The sequence below is a fragment of the Pavona decussata genome, unplaced genomic scaffold (genome assembly GCF_977016875.1).
Source record: "Pavona decussata unplaced genomic scaffold, jaPavDecu1.1 SCAFFOLD_14, whole genome shotgun sequence".
In the NCBI taxonomy this organism is placed as follows: Eukaryota; Metazoa; Cnidaria; class Anthozoa; order Scleractinia; family Agariciidae; genus Pavona; species Pavona decussata.
This window is the reverse complement of record NW_028145437.1, coordinates 1842943-1870128: the sequence shown is the minus strand read 5'-3', so window position 1 is coordinate 1870128 and position 27186 is coordinate 1842943. Positions and strand designations below refer to the sequence as shown.

General features: G+C 40.3%; 1 protein-coding gene across 6 annotated transcripts in view; it reads left to right on the top strand.

Moving 5' to 3' along the window:
* Positions 1–27186, top strand: part of LOC146487698 (basement membrane-specific heparan sulfate proteoglycan core protein-like) — a 71381-nt gene that overhangs the window by 34791 nt on the left and 9404 nt on the right. For 4 of the 6 annotated variants that reach the window (XR_014868576.1, XM_085130056.1, XM_085130051.1 and 1 more), the window contains exons 22-43: positions 917–1028; positions 2096–2209; positions 3010–3137; positions 4471–4557; positions 5202–5263; positions 5935–6204; positions 6725–7000; positions 7471–7743; positions 7953–8225; positions 9084–9353; positions 12831–13097; positions 13697–13966; positions 14562–14837; positions 15421–15687; positions 16277–16546; positions 17552–17827; positions 19064–19330; positions 19893–20162; positions 21868–22143; positions 22582–22836; positions 22999–23259; positions 26448–26714. Coding sequence is in view for 5 of the 6 variants with exons in the window: in XM_085130056.1 (XP_084986182.1) it covers positions 917–1028; positions 2096–2209; positions 3010–3137; positions 4471–4557; positions 5202–5263; positions 5935–6204; positions 6725–7000; positions 7471–7743; positions 7953–8225; positions 9084–9353; positions 12831–13097; positions 13697–13966; positions 14562–14837; positions 15421–15687; positions 16277–16546; positions 17552–17827; positions 19064–19330; positions 19893–20162; positions 21868–22143; positions 22582–22836; positions 22999–23259; positions 26448–26714 (5087 nt within the window). In the remaining variant the exon portion in view is untranslated. The remainder of the gene's footprint in view (positions 1–916; positions 1029–2095; positions 2210–3009; positions 3138–4470; positions 4558–5201; positions 5264–5934; positions 6205–6724; positions 7001–7470; positions 7744–7952; positions 8226–9083; positions 9354–12830; positions 13098–13696; positions 13967–14561; positions 14838–15420; positions 15688–16276; positions 16547–17551; positions 17828–19063; positions 19331–19892; positions 20163–21867; positions 22144–22581; positions 22837–22998; positions 23260–26447; positions 26715–27186) is intronic. The other 2 variants (XM_085130063.1, XM_085130073.1) reach the window with 2 other exon arrangements.

Sequence of the window (27186 nt, the reverse complement as noted above, 5' to 3'; positions counted from 1 at the left end):
CAGTAGCATCTTATATATTACCCTGGGTGGTATAGAAAAAAATCATTAGTCTTCTAAAGACGTTGAACATACAAAACAAACGATAAGGTGGGTGATTCATTCAAGGATCGTGGTGCTGGGCGTCGTAATAGATAATGAGCCTGCTTTAAAGGTTAACCAGCCTAAGTGCTGATTCAACCGTATTTTAGTATATTTGAACAACACCTTATCATCATCGTTTGTAAAGAAGATTGCTGTGTAGCACTGGTTGCATTACGGTTTCCTTTCTACACAAAATAACCTTAAGTGAGTGCACGCCCTGATTAAATGAGGCTCTTGTCTCTCTAACTGTACAAGAAAAACGGTACATTTCAATGGATTATGTTTCCCCAGTTTTTTCCCCGAATTGATAGAAACAATCTTATGGTCAGTTTAGACAGGCAATTTTTTATGAAATTTTTGTACCAATCAACCATAATTTCTCACGCGCGGGCGCGCTGCAAATTCAAATCGCATGTGTTAACCAGCAACGCTTTCAATGCGTTTTAGGAGCGATTTCAGCAAGGCATCTGCTGTGATCTAAAAGCCCCCCTTTCGGGGAGAAACGCAGGGGAAGTGCAACAAGTTTCGAGCATTTTCGAAACTCTGATCAAGTCGCCTTAAAACTGCCCCCCAGGTCGCAATGAACTCGTAGTACGTGTGATTTGAAGTGGCATCTGCAAGCGCGTTAGAATCGTAATAGAAATTGGGACTAAACATTGAATCAAAAATCGCCCTGTAATCAAACCTTTAAAAGAGTTGGAGAATTTAACAATTCGCAGAACAATGTATTGTTCTCCAAACTCGTACTCGTTTAAACTTGTGTTTTCTATATGGAATTACAACCTTTTTTTTTTTTTTCAATTTATATGAAAACTACTTTATCGTTTCTTACCAGTCTTTATGACGTATCTCTGGAAAAGGCTGTGCCTCAGGTAACAAGGTACGGAAAAGCCAACAACATCGAAGAATGCGCATGCCCGCCGGAATACGCTGGCACATCTTGTCAGGTGAGCCTGCAAGCTTTTTAAATTATTGACTAGAGTTTGCCTTACCCTTTGCCTCAGCGTGTAAAGTAGTTCTTCTCTTTTTCTGTCGTTGTCGGAATTGAAATGGGGCTATTTATCAGTGCTTTTCTCGGTGCTGTTTTATTTTACGCTGTATAAGTTGGTTCTAACTTTTGAGTATCGAGACGAAATCTTAATTAATGTGTGCCCATTCAAATGAAAGTTACTGAGCTGTAATCTTTATTATGTTATACAGGATGGCTCTAAATTTCGACTCTGAAGACGAAATGCTGGTGTGTTCGCTCAAATGAAAGTTGTTTAGCAATACTTTCCTCTAAATTAAGTGAACCAGCCAGCCACCTAATGCTATGAAAATGACAGCAGATAACAGCAACCAAATCTCTAAGTGTACACAACACTTATTTAATGTTCTTGTAAGTTGGTGTGTTGCTTATATGATTGGTGTCCAGTGTACTCGCGAGATGCGAAGTCCTGAGAGTTAACCCCAAGGCCTGCGACCTGCTCACTTAGGAATGGGAAATGTTTTTCGAGAATTTATAGACTTGCTTACAAGTCGAGCTTAGAGAGCGCGAAGCGCGATCGTCAGAGCTCGAGCGAGCGAGCGCGGAGCGCGAGCGAGCGAGGTCCATTCAATGAGAAGCGAGCGAGCGACTTTGAGAAAGTCTATTCAATGAGAAGCGAGCGAGCGACTTTGAGAAAGTCTAGAGAATTTACAACGCTGCTTATTATCTGTACCAAATTAAGTCGGAAACATAACAAAACAACAACGCACATTGTGAGCTCTTGGCTATGAGAAGTGTTCTAACAAAACGCTATCTCCGTAATGCTGATCCTTTAAAGTGAAAATCTTAAAAGCGTTCGATTTTGTGATCCGTTTTTCAATCTCAAGTCAGTTGGGTATATTTAATAGGTTTAAATCAATTCAAATGTTTGTTAATCCGTTAAAAAATTGAAAATAAGATGTAATGAAGAAAACTTTAAAAGTCAATCAAGGTTGCTGTCTATAGCCATACTTCTTTTATCACGCATTCTCCTCTTTCACGTTACAGCAATGTGCACGTGGTTATACTCGTTCGTACCCAGGCCCTGATTTCTCTCCTTGCGTTCAATGTTCCTGTAATCAGCATTCAAATGAATGTGACCCGGAGAATGGACAATGTATAGTAAGTATTAATGACGTTTAGATAATCTAATCAAGTGTAAACGCTAATACCCTTGTAGGCTTTGTAAGGTTTGTAAGGTTATGTAGTTGAAAATGGCAGTGATAGTAAGTATGCGAGAAGCTGCGGGTGATGTTTATACCGACCCTTTGTAACAAAAAATGATGTGTGTAAGTGTTTCCCGGCTAATGAGTTTCAGAATGCACCTAAGTTGCGCCGACGATGGAGATGTACGGAATTTGACGTATGGTCCTCTCAATACCCTCGTAATGTCAAATTTACGATCAGTTCGCACTTAAAAGGCAAAAACATCACCAGAAAATGGGAGTGTAAAACCTGATTTGACCCTTATTTTCGGCCCGGAGTGTGGGAGGGTGAAAACAAATTATTCGCAAAGTAAAACGTCCACATCTGTCCAGTTGAGGCGTAACGTTGATGTGTGCAGAATTGAACTGCTGTTGTGTATTTTTACGTATTTTTCACTAGGAAATTTGGAGTGTCAATTTTTTCTCTACCTTGTCCAAAAATAGAGGTATGTTCGAGGCAAGCCTTAATTATAGGAGGTTTTTTTATTGACAAGTTTCTTTGAAAGAGAGTCTATGGTCCAAGGTAATAATTAAAAAAAATGCGGTATTACCTTTCGTTTCGATATCCAAAGTCATTCCCCTTGAATTTCCTCTTTTTTAACTTCTGTTAACGTTGCAATTTGTTTTTGTTTTGTTTTGTTTTTGTTTTTTTGTTGTTTTTTTTTGTTTTGTTTTGTTTTTTTTGTTGTTGTTGTTATTTTGTTTTGTTTTTTTCAGAGATGCGATCATTTCACCACAGGTCCCCAGTGTGATAGATGTTCAGTTGGTTTCTACGGTGACGCCACGAAAGGAACGTCCAAAGATTGCCAACCATGTCCCTGTCCTCTCACAGTTGCTTCCAATCAGTAAGTACCACAGTGTATCGTACCCGGGTTAGCGCATCAGATTTTTTAGTCGGAAGGCTGGTGATTTGAGGTTGGTCTCTGATTTGAAGCCTCTTTAGACAACAACCTTTAACCAACACTGTCTCTCTCGATCCAGTGTAACAATGAATACTGGCAATTACAACCCACTGCCAGTAACCATGCGATGTGAAACCTTGCGTAGACGCCAACAACACAGCGTCATCTTGCTTGTTCAGAGTGCTCGACTGAGAGTGAACTTTGGCAAACCAAAAGTTTTAAAAAGTATTATCAAAATACAAATTAACTTGGTCATACTTTAGAATCTCGTCATCCGACGCAAAAGTTAGAATTACCTTGTTACAGTTAGTTATAGTTGTCTCCTTCTGTCTCCAAAGACAATGGATTGCGCCAGAACTGTGAGTTCACTGTATTGGGGCAGCGTCGACTGTGACTGTAGAGTCCATTTCTTGAGTGGCAGTCTCTGTCAGAATTTCTGCATATGTACGCTGTTGGTAGCGAGGGTACGAAAGATGCTCTTACTCTTTGTCGTTCCCTTTTCTTGTGCCACAGCTGCTCCATTTTGGCCTCAGCGTAATAAACAGCATAATAATCAGCACCACAGGAAAGCACTTCTCAGTAGCTTTGATTTGAATGGTCACACTTATGGTTTTCATCCACAGACTCAAACTGTAGATCCACTTTGGTTTGCATGAGAAACAGTTCCACAGGAACCGCTTTCTGCCCAGTAGCTTTCATTACAATGGTCGCACTTTAGGGTTTCTTCCACGGAGTCGAAGGCTTAGAACCACCACGAGGTAGAGCATGATAAACAGTATCAGCTGTAAGAAGAACTTGCGAGCTCTCGGTTAAATTGTTGCGCCTAACGATCTCGTAAACAGACTCAAAGTTTAAAAATAAGCTTTCAATGCCGCCGTCTTGGACGTTTTCACTTGTACATGCGCCCGTGGTCAACGTTTGCTGACTGTATTTTGGCGGAAAGCGTTCTAGGAACCATACATTCGACAGAAGATCGGAGGTTATGAAAACTGAAAATAGTTGGGATTCACAAGGGGCCATGACAATTTTTATTATGTAAAGTAAAAATGTTTTGTAGTCACCAACGAGAGATATATACGAAGATAAGTGTGTGTTATATGATAGAATAAAACTGCTTTAGACCCTGCATTTCGCGCAGCTTAGGATTCATTTCACAATCTCAATGTCTGAACCACATTAGGGTAAGTGAAGATTAATTCTAGAACGGAAAAGTTTAAATGGGTAGAGTGGATTGCGTTTGTTCACTAAAACTGATTTTTTTTCTTTTAATTGCTAGGTTCAGTCGGCTTTGTAAGCTTGAGGCGGACGGTAGACCAACGTGTACAGCTTGTCAAACCGGTTATACTGGGAGGAACTGCGAAAGGTAGAGAAACTCCAAACAAACCGTATCTCTAGTCTTGTATGGGTTTTCCTTGGTTCGGTGTTTGGAGAGATTACTAGTGAGATTTTTTCCTTAAAAACAGCACTTTTTTACCTTTTAAATGGCACTTTTCTACGATCAAAAAACTGAAAATAAACGGATTTAATATTTTTGTTCGTTTGTTTTCTGTTATTGTTGTATTCTTTATGGTTTGAATCCTGTGTTGATCCCAACGTTAAGCACTGAAAATGTCCAAACCCCTTTCAAGTCCTCATCTGAATTTCGCTTTAAAAAGTGGATGGTAATGTTGTTTCTTTAATGTTCCCTTGTAAGTTATTAAGTATAAAACGACAGCTTTTAAAGTATAAACTGACAGAAAAAATGTCTGTTTCTCGCGTAATCCGTTTTTTTGGAATCACTGAATGGCTGTATGGCTACACCTTAGAAAAAAGGTTGAAGCGTTTGGAACAAAAATATGACTTTCAACCCAGACAATAGCGCCCAATTATCTACCTATCAATTCTTATTCATTGTTTTAATGCTCTTGAACTTAAAATAAAGATGCCTTTTGAAAAGGAACATCATCGTCTTCACTGTTTTTATCAGTACTTGTTCGTTAACGTTTTTGAAATCTTGCGACGTTCTAGGTGTGCTAAGGGATATACCGGAAATCCTTTCAAACGTGGTGAAAAGTGCGTCAAAATACCAGGTGAGACAAAAATATCCAGCGCTTCATTCATAGCACGGTTTAATCGACACTGCATGTTTAAATATGGTGATGTTGAACAACAAATGCCGCACTGTGTTAAGGTGTTTTCGTTAAAGCCCTTTGTAGGTTTTCTTTCTTCTTTAGTAAGTAAGTAAGTATTATTATTTATTTAGACAGGGTGGCCCAATCAGCTACGGGGCTGTCATCCTGAGGGGCCCTGTATACACCTAAAATAGTTATTATTATGGTATGAGAAAAAAATTACAATATATATGACTCAAACACTTTACTCAGCTGTTATCTTCAATTTTCCCAACTTTTAAGATGTTTGAAATATAAATTATATTTGCCACACACGAGGTTTCAATGGAATAAATGTCACTAACGTGCAGACTGCTAAAAGAATAAAAATATGACCAAGCTCGTTACGAGTCTTTCCTGTGGGTCAGTGGCTAGAGCATCGTATTTATATGTGCCTGTGACTAATATGTTATAATGATAATGATAATGATAATGATAATATACAATAATGCATGATGATAGTGATGATGATGGTGGTCATGGTGATGATGATACTGATGATGATATTGCTGATGAAAAGCATATTAACTCGTCATTCTCAAAATCATTTTAAATTTGTCTATGTATAAAAACTATGTGTTCCTTTTCAGTGGGATTTCTCCCAACTGTCAGAGTGTGGCCGGTGAAACGCATAAAGGACGAGGGCAAAAACGCACATTTCTACTGCTTTGCGGGCGGTCAACAAACACCAATAATCGCGTGGTCTAGAGAGAGCGGGGAGCCCATGTCACGTCGCGTTTCTATAAAAGGAAGACGATTGCTGATCCGGGGAGTGAGGAAAGAGGACGAAGGGACGTATCTGTGTACTGCTAGAAATACCTATGGGTCCGAGATAGCCGCAGGGAAGTTGACTGTAAAAGGTAAAAAGTACCTGTTTATAATTCATGGGTCGCTCTTTAAATGAAAGGTTAAGCATCAAAGGACTACAAGCATACCAATTACAAAGGAAATTATTATGAAAGCCCACAAATAAATTTATATATAAAACAGGGAGGTCAACAGCACCAACTCTCCTTTTTGTCAAAACACAGCTATCATGAAATGTGCGAACACTGGTCTTCATAGCGGCACACATCAAGCAGTGCACTTGGTGCCATTTCGATTAACTCGTTAGTGCTCTTTTCGATGTAGAAGCTAGAAATAGACTTGTTTGCATTCCATGGTCAGTGTTACAAGCGATGCCGATGGCTGAAGATATTCCATGAGTTCAGGGACACGATTTCAAGCAAGGTATGTCAGATGGACATAGGAGAAAGTATGAGTGACTCCACCCCATGCGGGGGTCAAACTTGGCTTACCTGGTCCCTACCCTGGACTCGCCTCTTATTTGTTCCTTTAAAACAAGAGCGGCCTCCTGATTTCACTGATTCTCTAATCCAGATCGCCTCGAGGATCCCATCGTCGTATCAGTTTCGCCCAAAGTCCTTCACGTTCCATTAAACAGCAGCGCCCAGTTCACGTGTAAGGCTAATAGTGTCACGGACTATAAACTAAAGTGGACCCGTGGCATGTATGGAGCACTTCCGGATGGGGCTGTGAACGTTGATGGTGTGCTTAGGATCCAAAACACGCAGAGTGTTCACGGAGGGACCTACACGTGCACTGGTAAAAACTCCTTCAGTGATGATATGGCTACCGTGCAGCTGAGAGTGGGAGGTGAGGAAAGACTTCATTCTAGTTAGTTTACCGGCTTTTGTTGTGATAGTTTCACCATGGAAACCTTCCGTTTCAGCATATGTTTTTCAAGAGAGAGTAGGTACTTTCTCAATACGGCCCTACAGCATCCACAATCTCATTATGTTCATCAATCGTTCCAAGAATTTCTCATCTTCGCCCTTTCCATATAACTTTCCGGCCGTTATTATCAATTTCTATTGTAGTTATGGTATAATACCACTTCAGCTACACTCAACACGGTAAACGGTGAGAACTGTTCTTAAAATGTGAACCGTTTTTCGTTTAGAAAGTTGTGAACAATCCGATGGCAAACGAAATTATAGGAAAAAATGATCAGCTGTTTTATTTCTGTTTGTCTGTTTATTTGTTCGTGTTTGTTCGTTTCTTACAAAAATTGACCGTGCTTGTTGTGGAGTTTGTTTTGTCTCAATATCTTTTATTATTTCCAGTGACTAGTCCCCAGGTCTTCATATCTCCCACTCGTTTGAGTGTGCGCGAGGGAGAGTCGGCTCAATTCCGCTGCTCGGCGTCTGGTTTCCCTGCCCCAGTCCTTCAATGGCACGGTGGTCCTGCAGGTATACTGCCATCGGAAGCAGTGTTATCAAACGGCAATGGGCTTCTGAGGTTTGTTAGAGTGAAGGAGATATACGAGGGAGCATACGTTTGTACAGCGTCCAATTTAGGTGGTATAGCCAGTACTGGAACATTCTTAAATGTGTCGGGTAAGATTTCCAGACGTTTCTGCTTTATTTTATTAACTTATATTTGAGGTGAACATGTTTAAGGAAATGGTATAACCATGGTTGGCCGAGGGGGAAGAGAAATATAACTAAATGTAACCAAACATTCAAAATGTTTTGAATCACAGGTATACTCTAGAAATGTGCAGTGCTCTTAGTCTGCCGTTTCCTTTTTCTTATCTTTTGTTAAGCTTCTGGTAGTGTCCCTGTGATCTCAGTCTCCCCCAGCTCATTAACGGTCTCAGAAGACGAGGAGGCCTTGTTCTCGTGCACTGCCAAGGGAGAACCTTCTCCAACCATTAGCTGGTCACGTGAAAATGGACAGCTGCCCCAGTCTTCCTCGCTTGTGAATGGCGTTCTACGTATTTTCCCAGCGAAGCCTGAGGATGAAGGTGCTTACGTGTGTACAGCCGCGAATTCATTTGGAGCCAAAGCGTTTTTGGTTACTCTCAATGTCGAAAGAGGTAAAGTTGACGAAACACTCTGACTTACGTGAAGTGTTTACTCTCGGTCTTAGAGGACTCTTAGATAGGTAGAAAATAAGAATAATATGTATTTCTTGTGCGTAAATTTCAAGCCAAGGCTTGTTCAAATGCGCATTACAATACGTATGTTAAAGAAAAAAAATAACAAGGTATGGTATAATTAGATAAGAGTGTTAGCTTCTAAAGAAAATGTGGTGCTGCGTCGGTGGGGGAGAAGAAGCGAATGTTTTGTTCGTCTTTTTTATTTATTTATTTATTTATTTATTTATAAATTTATTTATTTATTTATTTATTTATTTATTTATTTGTTTATTTATTTATTTATCTTTTTTAATCCATTGATTCGCTCTGACGGAGAGCTAACGCTCGAAACGTGGACATTCTAATCTCTTTACGGTGGTAATATTACCTTATCAACTCTATTGATAACACCAAACATTCATGTCTAGAGAGTGACTGACATTTATAGTGCTTCATATTTGGTGTCCCCTTACTCGGAAAATCAAAGCAAAAACGGTAAAGGAGACAAATAAATCAGTGACACTCCTACTGTCTCTTTACTTTACCTTACTGTCTTTTAGTTTGGGCTGAAGGGAACCGTAACAGGGACGTCGTTGTCGTCGTTGCCGTGAAATTCCGTACACGGGCCGGATGCTCTAACCGCTGATCCACTCAGAGACCCGTAGCGCGCTCGGGCATTTTACTAAGTACATTTGTGGCGTACGCCCTGTGTACTGCTTAACTCTCGTATACTGTGATGACAAAGAAAAAACGTCCCAGGTTAATGCGACAAGTCAAATTTACAGTTTATCTTGTATATATTTTGTTTCTTGTCAGACACCTCAGTGGCTCCCACGGCAATCGTCACACCAGCACAACAAACCGTTGACGAAGGTGCATCCACATTCCTCTCATGTCAGGTGACGGGAGATCCCCTCCCCACCATACAGTGGAGCAAAATTGGAGGCAACGTGACAGACAATCACGTGATTGACGGAGGATTGCTGCAAATTAAAGAGGCGACAAAAGATGACGAGGGAATGTACGTGTGCGTGGCGCAGAACAAAAAAGGAGTCAAGCAGGCGACGGGGATAGTTAATGTCAGAAGTGAGTAGTAATCAAAGGACCCCAATGAGCATCTTGTGGATTCAGTACGCAAGATTGAGTGGAGAATCAGCCTCTGCTTTATTGCTGGGATAGGTCATTGTATCAAATTATATAACATTTAAGACAGTGTGCTATTTTTTTTATAACACATGTTGCAACTGCAGTTGACACAGACAGTTTTGCCTGTCATATTTTTCTCTAACGCGTTTCGCCAATAATTAATACCAGTTTGGCTTTTGATGGATTCGATGACCAGTTTGTTCTGGAAAGAATTACGTGGGATAGCATGACCTAGCCTTATTAAATTGAATGTGATGATAGCCACTAGGAGATATCAGACGTTCAGGTCTAAAAATGGTTACCATGCTAATAAGCAATATTTGTGCATTAAGGCAAGCTAAATAAAAATATCGAAGCATTACTCGCTTGAAATTAAACAAGAGCTGGCAAATTTTTAGGGCATATGCGCTATGTTGTCAGAATCAGTCAATAATGTTTGGGGTTTGGAATTAAAATAAATTATTTTATTCTTTTTTTTAATTCAGTGTCTCATGAATACACGCATACGTTTTTCAGCTTTCATTCACGTCTTCCAGCAATCAACTCTACTCTAAGAAAACTCTGAAAAACTGCAATATTAGCAGGAAGGGATTTTAGAACTAGTTAGCACGTTCCCCGGATTAATATGACAAAAAGATTTACCTTTAGCCTCAACTCTTTGCCTTCCAGTTTTAAGAGTTCACCACAAGGGACCGTAAAAATACCTGCTCTATGCAAAAACCTCTTCTACCTTGTTATTAAAGGGGAAGTATCACGAAAATCTGATGTCGTTTCAAAACCCAAAAATTTTTGTCTGACAACAGAAACAAAAAATAATTGTCTAGGTTTGTTATAAATTATCACCCCAGTACAATAAAACTGTCGATTAGTGCCTCTAGCCAGAGATAGAGTAGGTCGGAATGGATTGAAACTTGAAAAATATTAGGCTAATGTTTTCCAAGTTCTCTCATTTTTGTTCCAAAATACGCTAGAACAGATCACGAGTTGTTCCTTTCAAGAACTGAGTTGTTTTCTCTCCTCTCGTTGTTCTAGAACTATTTTGTAGCAAAGTTAAGGTCTTATTTCACCATTTTTAACAAAGAAGGTCAAAAACCCCATGATACTTCCCCTTTATTAGTGCAGATACTGATATTTTTAACAGTGAAATCTTGAATCTCAAAGTTTGTGACTACGATTCTCACTATGTATTTAAAACACGGTCGTAGAAGCATGAACTTCTCTCCTTTGAAGGCACCTTACCTTTGATTGACTTGTGTCGTTCCACTTTGCACATGGCCACAGTTCTTCCTTTGTCGTGAAGATGGGAAAAATATTCTTGGATAAAAAAGCTACAATGCTAATTATATTGTGAATTAGGTAACCATATTATAAATTTCCCTCCCATTCAAACTAGTTGTTATTAATTCGGATTATTTCTAAAACTGGATTTTGTGCAGTGTGGGTCATTGTGCAATAATAAGACTGTTTGAAATGTTCTTCTTATACGGGCTGCGCAATATAATTAAGATGTATTGACACTACATGTCCCTCTAATTTGAATAGAATTGGATTCAAAACTTCCACTGACTGCCAAATTGGGCTCAAAATTGGGAATTTTTCTCATCCAATTACTTATAAACTTGAAGGCACGTAGTTCTATTTTTTTTTCCCCCTTTAACAACAAGAAGGCTAGGTCACGCTGTTTCTGTGGATTCTTCTCTATATTCTACCTTTTAAATTCTTCAAAACGTGCAACTTTAAATCTTGTGGACAAAAAAATACTTGTGTTTTCTCTTTAAGAAAGCAAACTCAGGACAAATAGCACCTCATGAAAGTACTGCTCAGTAGCTTTCACTTAAGGATTTCGTTCATAGACTAAACACCTAGAACCACGTTGTACAGCATAACAAACAGGACCATAAAAAAGGGCTGCTCAGTAACTTTCGTTTGATTGGTCACACTTAAGGATTTCATTCATGGACTCAAAACTTAGAACCACCTTGTGCAGTACCACAGGAAAGTACTGCTCAGTAGCTTTCATTTGAATGGTCGCTCATTAGGATTTCATTTACAGACTCAAAAGTAAGAAAAGTGAGACTCTGGGAGCAAAGCACTTTCAAATTAAATACTCATTGGCTTTTGAAATTAAGTAAAGATGATTTCGGATTAGTTCTATGTCATATAAACCGCACTTTAATGCTCTCTGAGCTCAAATTGACTGTTTGTCAGCTCAGCGTAATCCACTGATCCTTTTTTATCTCGTCCTGAAACTTAATCATCTGTCTCCCTTGTTTGATTGTTTGGCAGTATTTAATTGTTTTCTTCCTCACAAAGTCGCCCTGATACTAACTTGGTAAATACTTGGGAGTGATATTATAAGCAGGAGTCTACGACCCGGTACCTCCATTTTGCATACTAAGCCTTGGGGTCAACCCTTTCCCGAGTAGCTTTATTTTTAGAACGGGTCTCAAAGAACCTTTGGAACGCCCACAGTTCAAATACCCAATCAGTGAAGAGTAATTACAGTTAAATGGTCATACGTCATAGAGGTTCCTAGTCATGCACTCCTATTGTAAGTCATTTAAGTGTGATCCCCTTAGTGAGTGTAGTCCTGAGAAGAACTGTTGTTGGTGATATTGAATGACGTTTCAACCACGTGATCCGACATTAACTTCCGCTCAGGTTGTGGAAACGCCAGTCAATGTCACCAACAACAGGTCTTGTTAATTAGGACTGTACTCACCCAGACGATAATATTCTACCGACTTGAGATCGTAACTGGTGACAAGCAAACTTCAAAACCTGTTTGGCATTGAGTTCTTTGAAACCAGTCTGGCTCTCCTAAAAATTTCCTAAAAATGATATTTTCAGGAAATTTCAATTTCTTAATCACCTAAGCCGCCAAAACTCCCCAATTCGTAAAAAAAAAACACAAAAGAAATCTCCCATTTTACGGTGTTTTCAAAGAGTGAAAGCGTTAAACAATGGTTCAAAATTTCGTTCAATTTTATGGCCAGTTTGTAAGAAACGAAATTATATAGAATAGCGTGACCTATCTGCTGTAATACGGCTTTTGCTAATCTTCGGTACAAATCTGACAATGAATGCCAATGATGGGTTTATGAAATTCGTAAGCCTCTTGGGTCGGTATGTTATTCTTTTGGGGTAAATAATTTATGTCACTCAAACACAACTACTACTTCAAGTGCAAAGAAGAAAAGTATCCTTCATCCTATGATATATCCTGTAAAGGCACACGGGGATATTTAAGGAATGGTCCAGGTTCTTACCACAGCTATTAGATGAAATATTTACCTTTGATGGTTTCAGCTTTGGGGATTGCAATGACGTCGTCCATACATAAACCTTCAGAAGAATAAGTTAAAGTTCTGTCTTTGCCTATTGATATGGACCCTTTGCGTTTACTTTAAACTTCAGAAAAAGTTATGCCAAAAATAGAAATCATGCCAACAAACAATATAACAGTGACCGAAGGAGAGACCGTGGTTTTCAGGTGCGTGGTTAAAGCGGGTCATCCACCCCCGACAGTGGTCTGGGAAGGAGAAGAAAATCGACCGCTGAACAGCAGTAATGATGGCGTATTGGTGATCTCTCCCGCCTCTGGTGACAGTCAGGGGAAATACATTTGTAAAGCAACAAACGTAGTGGGATCCACGGAGGCCTTCGCCTTGCTTATTGTTCAAGGTAACGTTAGTGAAATAAAACCAGTTCCTCATGGTTTCAGTTTCATTTGAAAGTTTAAATGCATTTTGCAATTCAAGTAAAGATGAAAGCAGGCGTTTTCAATATGTCCTTGGTTCCAGCCCATGAATGAGACCACAACATCAGACATCAATGACCGTAAAATGTAACAGCAATCTCATTAAACCAATTGTAACAAACGGTAACAAGCAATTAATCAATCAGGAGAAAAAACATGAAACCGGCGCCAAGCTTGGTTTAAGAAACCAGCAAATTCATTGACAAAAGAAAGGTCTTGAATACTTTTTCTTAAGCCTCGTTGATAATCTATTAAGTCGTAAAACCTTCATACGTTGTTAACAAACTTATTAGCAAGAAATATTCTTGATTTCCCACCCCAACTCTAACTCTCAAAACTGACGTTACAATAAATGCATGGCAACCACTCAGGGGAATTAATACTTTGATCGACTTTAAAAAGGTTGTGACCTTTTTTTATGGTAAACATGTTTCGGATGAAACTTCATCCATCTTCAGTAGAGAACTCACTAGTAAGTAGATCATTATTTTAGATCATTATTTTTTCGTGTCTCATTACACAGGCAAACCCAAGGTAACAGTGAGTCCGTCCAGCCCCGTAACCGTGACAGCTGGAAGCTTGGTCACGCTGGAATGCACAGCCACAGGAGATCCCCATCCGGCTGTCCAATGGATTGGTCAGGAGTCTTCCCAATCTAATCTCCAGGTGATAGAAGGCGGCCGTGGAGAGTTGAAGTTTGTTATTGAAAATGTTACAACCAAAGATCAGGGCAACTACACTTGCCAAGCGCAGAACATCGTTGGAATAACACAGGAAATTGTGGAATTAATAGGTAAATTGTTGGTATCAGTTTTTAACCATACGATAGCTGGAGATCTTTCAGTTCTAATGTTTTCCTCTGATTATTAGGGGTTAGTTGCAACCACCGCGGGCTAGGCTATTTGGCGCATGCGCAGATTACAGTTCCAACGTTTCCGCCTAGCGTATCAGCGTATTCACACGTTTTAGTGTGGACGGGGAAAAATGCTGCGAAAACGACAGTGTGGACGCAAAGCTGTTTCGGGAAACGCAGTTGTGTCGAGGGAGCCTGAAGTCTTGAAGACCTGATTGGTGGGATCAACTAAAGAAGCAAAAACTAATTTATGATTCATTGTAATCGTCTCACCAGTAATAACAATTTCGAGAAAATATCCACCTTATGTGGGTCTGACTAAGATGGTGATTATTGAATTAAATATATATATTGTTTCCTAATTGGTATGTTCCACGTGAGAAGAATAAAAATTTCAGCGAACTTTACCCGAAAGCTGCAATTCGGTTGTAGTTGATGGAGTTTTTAACAACTGATCCCAGTTTTCGTTAACGTATTATTTGGTAAGGATAGCTTTAATCCTTCGAACCCGCAAAACCTTTCGATTGTTTTTCAGTTACTGTGCCACACGAGCCGCCCAAAGCTTTTGTAGAATCTGCTTCTCAGACGGTAATGGAAGATGAGGATGTTTCGTTCCGGTGCAATGCTTCCGGTATACCATCACCAAGAATTACATGGGAAAGACTGGGCTTCAATCTACCTGATGACACACAAGATCAAAATGGACTGCTGACCATCGCGTCTGTAGGCCCAGAGGATGCCGGGACGTACGTTTGTAAGGCAGTTAACAGTGAAGGAGAGGATAGCTTTAATGTTCAGCTAGTGGTAAAAGGTGAGATTGAGATGCTATATTCCACACAGGGATACAAACAGAATTAACAGCCTAGTTTGTAAATTTTGTTTTTGAGTTTTCTCCTTGGTTTATGATCTGAAGATCGTCCACACCCGAAAATTCCGCGTCTTGTTTATTTGTTTGCTTATCTGTTGTCTTGGTTATTTGTTTGTTGTTGTTCTATTTCGTGTGTTTCCACAGTCGTAAGCCTTTCCGCAGCTCCCAAGCCGATAACTGGCGACAAGCCTCAACCGAAGAGCTACCTGCCACTGAGTACCGTTAAAATAATTTAGTCCCGCCTAGAAATCAATTACTCCAAAATATTAATTCCCTCCAAAAAACATTGTCGACGTGCCAAATGGCATGGGATCAGGAATGCACCAGATTTATACCACAAGTTTTCGACTGGTGTAAGGTTTTCAGCTTTGCAGATGCGTAATTCATTTTGGTCTCAACAGCTTGCATATAATGACGTCATCCACACGATAAAAATGAGCTTAGGACGTTGAGAAGAATAAATTAAAGTTCTCTCTTTTGAAAACGCCTGTCGACATGAACAATTTGTATTTACTTTAAACTTCAGAAAAAGTTATGCCAAAAATAGAAATCATGCCAACAAACAATGTAACAGTGAACGAAGGAGAGACCGTGGTGTTCAGGTGCGTGGTCAAAGAGGGTAATCCACCCCTGACAGTGGTCTGGGAACGAGAAGAAAATCAACCGCTGAACAGCAGTAATGATGGCGTATTAGTGATCTCTCCCGCCTCTGGTGACAGTCAGGGGAAATACATTTGTAAAGCAACAAACGTAGTGGGATCCACGGAGGCCTTCGCTTTTCTTATTGTACAAGGTAACATTACTTAAACAAAACCATGCAGTGGCTCTTGGTAGACATAAGGGCTCTTTCCTGTCCTCTAAACATTCCTGGACATTCCGGTTAATGAATCGAATGGAACGGAAAATTTTCAGAGTAAACCTAATTTCGGAAATTTCGGTATACCTCGCGTGGTTGCCCACCAAACGTTCTGAATAATCTGAACAGCTGCAAAATTCCGTTCCATTTGGCCATTTATTCTCGGGTCCTGTTTCTCCGACTTACGTCGATTTTGTTATTTCACTTCGGGCAGAAAACCCGTGAATGAACCAGGTTTGTTCTCATGTCGAGTTCAATTAACTGGAGAATGATGTTCCATTCAGAAATAGAAATCGGCTGAAGTTCAACCCAGAACGTTTGGCCGAATGGAGAGCGCCTATAAAGTCCTTCATAAATGTTCAAACGCACTTTGCAATTCAAGTTGCAAAGTAAGTAAAAAAGATGTAAAAGAAAATTATTAGCTAGAAAGAGCCTTGATTTATGAAAACCGTTCAGGATTATTAATATTTTGATCATCGAATTGAAGCTAAAATAGATCATTATTTTTTCGTACCTCGTTTTTCAGGCGAGCCCAAGGTTACAGTGAGCCCGTCCAGCCCCGTAACCGTGACAGCTGGAAGTTCAGTCACTCTTGAATGCACAGCCACAGGGGAACCCTTTCCGGCTGTCCAATGGATTGGTCAGGAGCTTTCCCAATCTAATCTCCAGCTGATTTTAGGCGGCCGTGGAGTGTTGAAGTTAGTTATTGAAAAGGTTACAACAAAAGACCAGGGCAACTACACTTGCCTAGCGCGGAACCTCGTGGGAATAAGCAGGGAAAGTGTCGAATTAGCAGGTAAATTCTTGGTATGTAATTTACCAGACGATAGTTGGAGGTCTTTCAGTTCTAATGTTTTCCTCTGCGCCCAGTTGTTCAAAGCCCGATCAAGCTAAACCAGGGTTAAGGTGAACTTTGGTTCAAGTTTAATCTCCAAATAAAAAGAATTCTTCGGAAAGGTTTTTGTCCTTCAGTTTTAACCTAGACTTTTCTCCACCGTTAGCTTAAGATTAGCCTTTAAAAACATTTTTAACGAGCAAGATGGAAACCTCGGTTAACTTTTAATCGTGGATTAGTGTTAATCGGCTTTCGAACAACCTCGCCCCGATTGTTAGTTCTTAGTCTCATTATCCCAATTCCGTGTCATTAAAACGAGGCTAAATGTGCTTAACGCCTGGGGGAGCTTACTAACGATTTTTCGGTCATAAGAAAGGAAACTCTTGGATTTTTTAATTACAATCCGGGTGAAAGTTGTCATGAAAACAATGTTGTTGGGGACAATGACTGAAGCACCATCGACACCAATGCGTTTTTAAAATGTTTTGGCCTTGCGTTTACACTAAAAGGATTGAAAATCGCTAATTGTTTTAAACGAAACGCATTCGTATTAGAACGCTCTCCAGAGTGCAGACATTTGAAACCGGAGCCGTATCATATTATTGTGGACAGCGAAAATGAAGGCTTTCGAAAACGCTAAGCTGGAAAATACCTACCAACATTTGCCGATGAGTCTATTTGTCGTATGCGCAGATGACGGTTCTAACTTTCCCTCGAAACGTATCAGCGTCTTTGCATGTTTTATTGTGGGCATGTCAAACGCTGGGAAAACGATAGTGTGAACGCATATCTTTTAACGGGTTTCTGTAAAACAAAAACGGGACGTTTCGAAAACGTATTTGTGTGGGTGGCACCCCAGTCATTGACACCAACAACATTCATTTCAAGACAACTTTCTAATTTAGTAAAGAAGTGGACTTTTGTCTTTCCATCATGTTCCAATTCAATCTTCGTATTGCTTTTCAGTTATGGTGCCACACGAGACGCCTAAAGTTGTTGTAGAATCTGCTTCTCAGACAATAATGGAAGGCGATGACGTCGAGTTCCGGTGCAATGCTTCCGGTATACCAACACCGAGGATTATATGGGAAAGATTGGGTTCCAGTCTACCTGATGACGCACAGGATCAAAATGGACTGCTGACTATCGCGTCTGTAAGCCCAAAGGATGCCGGGACGTACGTTTGTAAGGCAGTTAACAGTGAAGGAGAGGATAGCTTTAATGTTCAGCTAGTGGTACAAGGTGAGATTGAGATGCTACATTCCACACATCGTTCTATCTATTTAAACAAATGACGGATCAGATAATTAACTCTGTAGTATATGTTAAGGTGCCAAGTGAACCCACGGAAGACCGCACAAGATAAGAAAAAAATCTTTGACTTTGTCTTTTGTCCTTTGTCTTGTGTGGTCTCCAATTTCCTTACTAGGGCTAACGTTCAATAGGAATTTCATGGGTACAGTTAGCACATTAGCATACACTACAGAGTTGATTATCTGATCCGTCCTTATTGCTAGTGGCACAACATTCATTGTTATATATTTAAACACCCGGACTAAATTACCCCAGTTTTTGCCATTTCCTTTTTACCTGTTGTTTTGGTTATTTGTTTCTTCGGTGTTGCTATATTTGATGTACTTTTTTAGTCTTAGCCCTTTACTCACAAAAACGTCCAAGACAGTAACTGACGAAGGAAACCTCAAAATGGACTCAATCTGACGAAGGGCTAACGCTTCAAACGTCAGCCCCCGAATCTCTTTACAGTGGCCTAAATTACCTTATAAACTCAGTTAATAAAACCACACCTACGTTAACACCGTTTAAACTGAAACCAATCCCCTTATCTGAAGACGAGCAGCATGTCACTGAGTTCACTTGAAATGACTTAGCCACTAGCAACTAATCACTTGAAAATATTAAAATTCTTCAGAAAACGTCAATGTTTCTAACTTATGCAAAACCTCAAGTGCCCCGATCCGTCAATGTATGTAAGTCCCGCAGAAAATTCGTGCTGTACGAAATGCCAAAGAAGTAAAAGGGTTGAACTGATTAAATTAATTACGGACCAAATTGTATGAAGCAAAATCGTTCGTGTAGAATAGTACTACCTACTAATCTTCAATCCAGATTGAAATGAATCCTGTAACCCTTTAAGGATAACAAACAACCCATGTTAGTTGACACAAACACACTTCAAGTGAGAACATCACATCATTTTGCCTGTGCAGTAATACATATAAAGACACACGAGGATGTCTATCAAATGTCTCAGATTGTTATTATCATTACTTGTGGTAAGAAAATAACTTTCATGTCCCCAGCTTTGCGGAAGCGCAAAAAATTTGGCCCCAGCATGTGTGAACGGCTTCGACCAGGAGATACACAAGATAAAAGGACCTTGGAAGTTTGGTAGTAATGACAGAGGTTTCTTTCTTTGCAATTTGAAATAAGTCCTTTGCATTCAATTTCACTGTTTAGAAAAGGTTATGCCAAAAATAGACATCATGCCAGCAAGGAAACTAACAGTGACCGGAGGGGAGACCGTGGTTTTCAGATGCGTGGTTAAAGCAGGTAATCCGCCCCCGGCAGTTGTATGGGAAACAGAAGAAAATGAACCGCTGAACAGCAGTAATGATGGCGTATTAGTGATCTCTCCCGCCTCTGGGGACAGTCAGGGGAAATACATTTGTAAAGCAAAAAACGTAGTGGGATCCACGGAGGCCGTCGCTTTGCTTATTGTTCAAGGTAAAATTACACCTGGTAAACCATATCAAGTGAAGGTAGATATTTTCATGGTAATGAAAGTAATGTTGGTGGGTGGTCAAAGCTTTCAAACAAAAAAGCTAAGGCCAATTCTGGTTTCCAGCGTCTTGAATCGTTTATGAAACATCTTCAAACAAAAACATCGTTAAAACCAACTTTGAACCGACCCTTAAAACCAAAAGATTACATTTTTTGAAAAACTACGTCAGTCTTACGTTGAAAGTGATAGTTACAGCTTTTTTTTTTCTTAACAATAGTCTGTTGTTATTCCATACAATAGACTTTTGTCACTAAACATGGTTTAGGGTACATCGTAACTTAGGAGAGCTTCGTGAATCTCACCAATGGATCCACCCCTGTGTTGATAAACTGTTGAGTCGAATAGCCTCGATGCTTAATCAATCGAGCAAATGTGTTAGTTAGTGAAAATAGTCTTAATGTACCACCAAACTCTCAAAGCTGATGCTAATATAAATGTATGGTGACCACTAAGAAGAAATGACATTTTGATCCTTAAATATTACGCCACTCTCTTGTTTAACAGGTGAACCCAAGGTAATAGTTAGCCCATCCAGTCCCGTAACCGTCACAGCTGGTAGCTCGATCACGCTGGAGTGCGCAGCCGCGGGGGATCCCCCTCCGGCTGTCCAATGGATTGCTAAGGAACATTCTGGGTCTCATCTCCAGTTGATAGAAAATGATGGGGGAGTGTTGAAGTTGGTTATTGAGGACATAAGAGTGATAGATCAGGGCAACTACACTTGCCAAGCGCAGAACCTCGTGGGAATAAACAGAGAAAGTGTGGAATTAGTAGGTAAATCACTTAGCAAGCTGTTCTAATGTAGTATTCTCTGTTTGTTAGCTCTTGCTTTCATTATCTAAATTTGTTAAGTTTAAAGCAGAGCAAAATGTTTTAACGCTGAGAGAGGCTTGCTGAGGATTATCGTGAAAAAGCAAATTTTAAGTATTTCTTTGTTATTGTCCGAGTCAAAGTTTTTTTGAAAAGGACTGTGTTGGTGAGACAAGAGGGCACGGCAAAATATCTTTGAGTGGTCAGTGTGACAGCTTGTTCTTAACGCATTTTGCAGAAATCTGTTATTTGAATTGCCTTACTCTTGCTTTGGTCTTGTCGTAAACGAAGATCAGAGATCAGAGACCAGAGATCTCCGATTTAAACGAAAGATTACGTTAAGACCCGGCCAAACGGATGCAACATCGTCCAACATTGTGGATCCAACATGTTGCACTCGTTTGGCCACTATGTTTTACGATGTTATATGATGTGGGATGATGTTGAGCGATGTTTGATTTCCATCAAACATCGTCTAACATTTCTTTTGTTCTCAGGTGTGAACACCAATGTTACATTCGTTTGGCCAACGTGTTCAACATTGTTGAACGCGTGCATCCCCGCTATGCTGACCTTGCGGGTATCTGTATCCATGGTGATGATTTATTGATTGATTGATTGATTGATTCGCGCGTTGCCGCATAAGTGTTCAACGACGAAAGCCTTAAATCAAGCGACCTCTCTTGAAATAGAAAGGGAAGGGTAAAGGGGTGAGAGAATATGAAAGACCAGGAAAATGGTGGTCCGACGCAGAGGTCGATCGGTCAGGCGACATTTTTTGCGCAAGCCAATATGGCGCGGGTTTGTTTTGTTAGGATTCTGGGTAGATTTTGGTTCCATACCCTTGAGTCTAAGTGTTGCATTCGTTTGGCCACCTCGCTCAAAACTGTGCAACATCGTCCAACAATGATGGATTCACTAAGTCTGTTGGATGATGTTGAAATCGTTTGGCCGGGTCTTTAAAATACAGAGATAATTAGCAGTCAGGTTTGTTACACATCGACATTTTACCGTCCTCCTTTCCTCTGGTTGAACGAACTTTACCCGAAAACTGCAGTTCGAATTACAATTGATGGAATTGTTTATACGGCCATTTTAAATGTGACGTGTATGGCGACATGCCATGTAACCAGGCCTAAGTCTAAATGTAGGCACAACTGATTTATTTACGGTTGAACACGACTTTGGGTGATGAAGATGAGTTTGTTTATCTTAAAACTGACGTGGGGAATATCAAGAAGTCAATCCGAGATTGATAAATCGACTTCTTTTACCAATACCGGAAAATTTTACAACTTGCTAGTTTAACGGTCTTTCAGCTGTTTACTTAGCGTGTCGAAAGACTGTCGTTATTCTCTGATATGCACGTAACACTGAAACTGTTTGTAAAATAAACTTGCCAATAGCTAATTGCCTACTAATTGTCTTCAGTGAACAAATGATGTAGTACAACCAACACCCTCCATACCCGAACACCCTCTGAACCACAATTTTGTGTCCATAATAGCAAGGAAGCTGTTGTCAGTAATTGCCTTACCCTGAGATTTCAACTCGTATCCGAAATAATGGGGTGTTTACATTAGCGATATTCTCTTTCTTGACTTCAAAGTGACATTTACCAATAAAAACGTAGATTTTGAACCTGCAACGCATGTTTCAATTTTTTCAGTTACTGTGCCACACGAGCCGCCTGAAGTCGTTGTGGAATCTCCTTCTCAGACAGTAATCGAAGGCGCTGACGTCGAGTTCCGGTGCAATGCTTCCGGTATACCAACACCGAGCATTATATGGGAAAGACTGGGATCCAATCTACCCAAAGGCGCAGTGGATCAAAATGGACTGCTGACCATCGTGTCTGTGGGCCCAGAGGATGCCGGGACGTATGTTTGTAAGGCAATTAACAGCGAAGGAGAGGATAGCATTATTGTTCAGCTCAAGGTGATAGGTAAGGGTGAAAAGCGGGTTGGATACCCAGCCCAATAGTAAATGATCTTTGTGTTGGGCACTGTTAACCGACGGTCAGGTGGACAAAGATTTTTCCACCAGTTACTGTCCTTTCTCCGCGAAATACATAGAACCACAGAGGCTCACACAACACTGTTATACGTCTCCACGATTAAGGCAAATAAGAAAATCAACTGGCCATTCTTTTGTAGAGCAGTTTAAAAAACGGAAACAGTCATAGCCTGCAATTATTGTAATTTGCTGCCATTCTCGTTGAGCATTCGTCTTTCCAGAGTCTGCACGCTTTTGGTAAGCGTATCGTCATCAGCTGACCTGCTTCTTGAAAGATAACGAGTTCTCTGAGTACGTAATTCCTTGAAGCTCCTTCCTATGTTATAGATAATTAGTGCAGTTACTTCTTGTCTTTGTTTTTATCCAGTTTCTCCTCGCGTCGAAGTGACTCCGTCCCAGCTCTCTGTAATTGAAGGAAATTCGTTCAGTCTCTTCTGCGTGGTCACGCCTCCACTTCCGGTTACATGGTCAAAAGTCAATGGAAGTATCCCAGGTGGAAGTGAGACTAAAACGACAGCATTGAGGGTTAGTAAGGCGGAAGTGGAACACCAAGGAACGTACCGCTGTTATGCTAGCAACCCCGCGGGCTCCAGTGAAGGTTTCGCAAGCGTCACAGTGTTTGGTAAGATAGTAAACAAACAGCTCAGATAGAAAGGCTGCAAAAGAATGAATGCCAGTGCATTGTATCATTTGGGAAAAGTTGTCACTTCAAGAGCAGACTTTATTTGACCAGTCGACCTTAAAAGTTCTGTTTTTATCACATGACCATCTTTTTTTCTCATAGCTGCACCAAAGGTGCTGGCCTGGCCTAACTCCTTGGTAGCCTCGCCGAATTCAAATGTTAGTTTCCAGTGCAACGCATCCGGTGTCCCCGACCCTATGATCACGTGGACAAAAGAAGGCGCAGACCTTGCCAAAAGGCACTTTGCTGTGGACGGTGTGTTGAATCTGACGCAGATTGTTGGCTTAGATGAAGGACGGTACATATGCAGGGCTATTAATTCAGCTGGAGCTACTTGGGTGTTTGTAAAACTCACTGTAGAAGGTTTGTCAACTGTTATATCCACTGAGTTTCAATGGCCAGTAAAAGCCCTGAGACAAGTTTGAACTTGTTTGATAGGAAAGAGGAATTGGTTGAAAATTCCCCTTCCCCAGCCTTGCCTTAGTCCCTTAACTCTGCGGGGAGGGAGGGGGGCGTTGAGGTGCCACACTGCAAAACTGTATACAAGTCTTTTCTACTTTGTCGGTTGTGTGCCAGGGTCTGAGTCTCGGCAAAGGACTTTGCTGTCCACGCGTGTTTGTTGTCAGGCCATCAGTAGGGCGTTAATGCAATGCCGAGGTGAAATCGATTGGCGTCTGTCAAATAGAGAACAAAAGGTAACATTTATTAAAGGGTCCCGTGAGTTTTAGTGCGGTTTTGTTGCCTTCCAGTTTCGATAAAATTTACAATTTTAGTTATGATAAAAGATCTACGAAACGCCAGCCGACGTTTTTTGTATTGTAGTTCCGTTCTAGGTTGTTCCCCAGTCGTCCAGCAGATGTGTATGTCGCATAACTCATACGAAGTTTAAATTGACCGTATCATCGTGTCCTCCCTATTGAACTGGAAATAGCATACACGCGAGGCTTAAGGGGTGGACCCTTTTCACATACAAATATGTCTTGATACATTCCCCCGCATTATCGGCCTTTGCAAACTAGATCCACTTCAAAACAGAGAATACGAATAAGGGCTATTAACAAAAATGTTTTTGGTCGAGGCGGGTTCATTGGTCGATTAACACAGCACAACATTACCAGTGAAGTTACCTCAAGGTGATTTGTGCAACATAAGCTGTTTCAGAGAAAGCTTCCAGGGACTCTTATTCGTGGCCTTCGGTACAAACCTCTGACCAGCCGAGTGGTCAACTGAACAGTCAAGGATGATCGTCAATCACCACGTTACATTACAACCAAAAAAACGGAGTTTCAGTATACGCACTGAATAAAGCTAATATGACGAGGAATTTCTGTGTATGACACAAGAAGAGCAGACCGTTGTTATTCTATTTTCAAAGCGTTGTCTGTAGATTTTCTTTGAAAACTCACATTAGGGAGGTTACTTCCATTGCGGATCCCACTGTTCCTGTTTGTTCTAGTGGTCCCTGCATGGTTTACAAGTCATACCGCTATTAAGACCCTGACTCAATGTTAAAGTAGAAACTACCGTCATCTCTCCTTTCAATAAGCGCCCCCTTTGCTAATAAGCGCCCTGATTTAAAAGTATTTTTGTTAATACACGCCTTTATTTCAACATGCGGCCTCATGCAAAATGGTAACCCTATTACATAATTGCTGACTGCCTTTAGCCGGGCTTCCCTGTTCTAAGAGATTTAAGTGTTCAAGTTTTATTGCACAGTTTTACCGTTCTCTTACCGTTAAAGCTCTTGTTTTTACTCAATCTTTTTTTTTTTTTTTTTACATTTTTAAAAACTTAGGTCAAATTTGAAACAATTGTTTTCTCTAACGATTCCGTGTGTTCAATAAGGGCCTTTGGGTTCGATATATATATATACTCTCTTTTCTGAACAAAAGGCGCTTGGGAAACAGGAAACTCGCAGCAAATCTGGTCATGCATTCTACTCAGCAGTGTGTTACGGTATTTTGCATACGAAGTCCTTATACCTCATGTGTAGTAGTAGTTAGTGTTGACAGTGAGAGTTTATCCTTGGCGTGATTTGTGTTAAATAAAATACCATTTCAAGGGTAATCATAATGGCTTGTTATGGAAGGAGTGTGAAATGTTATTGCTTTATGTAGTAGTCACACTAAATGTGGTTTACTAATGCAATTTGTGGCAACCGAGCGGATAATTTGTTGTCCCTTGATGCGTTTCTTCCTTTCGCCGTTTTAAACTATGATACCTAGTTGGAGGTGAATAGTGATAGCTATTTACCGAGCCGCGAAGCGGCGAGGTAAATATCCATCTCTTTTACCGACACTAAGGTGAATAATTGTTTTAGTATATACCACACAAGCTAAATAACTAGTGGACCAAAAAAATTATTTTACTTCTGACAATATACCGACAAATATACCGCCGCGCGGTAAGCGATTTCTTATTGAAGAAAGTTCCGTCTCGTTTTCTTACAGACAAATAAAACTTTTGGAGATGGTTGTTTAGTTCCTACGGTGTCATTTCTTCAATTTTCCTGTGAAATTCGTCTTGTTGTTGAAACCACGCTGAAAAATATTAGATGTTTCATTGTTGTCATTGTAATTTTAGTGCTCGGCAGTTTTCGTAAACAGGGGATTGTATTTTCATTTTTCGCCTTAGAATATGAGGTTGAAAAGATTAAATAAGTTACCATTTAATTCCATCAAACCAAACTTTGTTGCCATTTATATAATTTTTTTTAACAGCCGCCTCGTTTATCGAAATAATTTCTTCTTGAGTAACCGTGGCGAAACGGGAAGCCATCTTGTTTCTCTTCGGCTGCTCGGAGGTGAATAGTACTTGGCTAATCACCTCCGAGCTAGCCAATCAGCGCGCGCAAAAAGCACTATTCACTTGTGTGGTATATACTAATAAAAGATATCTCGTGCTAGACTTAATGGAGATGATGTCTGTTATGTAGGACGATGCCAAGCCATTAATTGCCTTATACGTTAAGAGTGCTATTTTAAACCTAATACTGAAGCTAATGGGAAGCCAATGGAGTTTTACAAGTAGTGGAGTAATGTGACACAGTTTACTTTCCTTGCTAACTATGTAATCTGGCAGCCGCATTTTGGACATCGTGAAACTTAGCTAAATAGTAGTTAGGTAGGCCGTACAGTGAGCTATTGCAAAAGTAAATTCTGCATGTGACGAAAGAGTGCACTAATGTCCCTTCCACTTCTTGCGATATATACTTCCCAATCCTTCTTATATTGTGTTACTGCCCCATGCCATAGAGAATACAGCCAATCAGAAAGCTAGAAAGCCACGAAAAAATCCCGGCGTTCCTCGCGGCCTAAAAATTTTTCCCGCCGAAAGAAGAGCCCGCGACAGGTCAAAATTTTCACTCAGAAAAAATTACTGTCAACAACTAAAACATGGAAGAAGAATATCCCAGTTTTGACCTTAATTTTAAATTCCGGGAACCAGACGTCGAACAGGAAAGTTAATTCAATGAGTGGCATGGGATAAATTAGTTATGTAGTGCTATCTCGTGGTATACTATGATATGGAGATATTGCGTTTGTTTTCAGATCTTCCAAGTGTCACCATAAGAGGTGGAACGTCTGTGAAAACTGTATCTGTGGGTGGCAACCTTACTCTCGAGTGTATCGGGACGGGAAACCCGAAACCTCAAATCCGGTGGTCCCGCGTCGATGCTCCATTACCCGAGGGATTAATTGTAAAAGGAGGAATCCTGATTATCCAGAACGCCCGGCATTCCTATGGAGGAGTATACATTTGCGAAGCGACTAACAGAATCGGTTCTGTGCAGTCTCAGGTCGCAATCTTTGTACAAGGTGCGTCTTGTTTGGCTGACTGACTGACTGACTGACTGACTGATTGACTAACCGATTGATTGATTGATTGATTGATTGATTGATTGATTGATTGGTTTATTAATTGATTGATTAATTGATTGATTGATTACAAGCTAATATATAGACGATCTTGTCTTACAAGGTAGCGTGGCTGGGGTATTGTTAGGGAGCTGTACTTGTAATCCGGAGGTTCTTGGTTCGAGTCCCGCTTTCCATTTCCTCGGCCACGCTTGCTCGGCCAGCTGAGATTTTATTTTCCGATTTGATTATTTGTTTCCAGTTACTTTAGTAGGCTGCCAGTAAAGCTTGAGGTAGAGAAGGCACTGCCACTATAGACAACGCATTTACATTTTAAGGTAGAAAGTTTTGGGCTGGATTTTATGATTCGCGTTATAATTCGCGTTTGATTCTCTTTAATTTCTAACAAAAGCAAAGCATAAATTTTCTAACT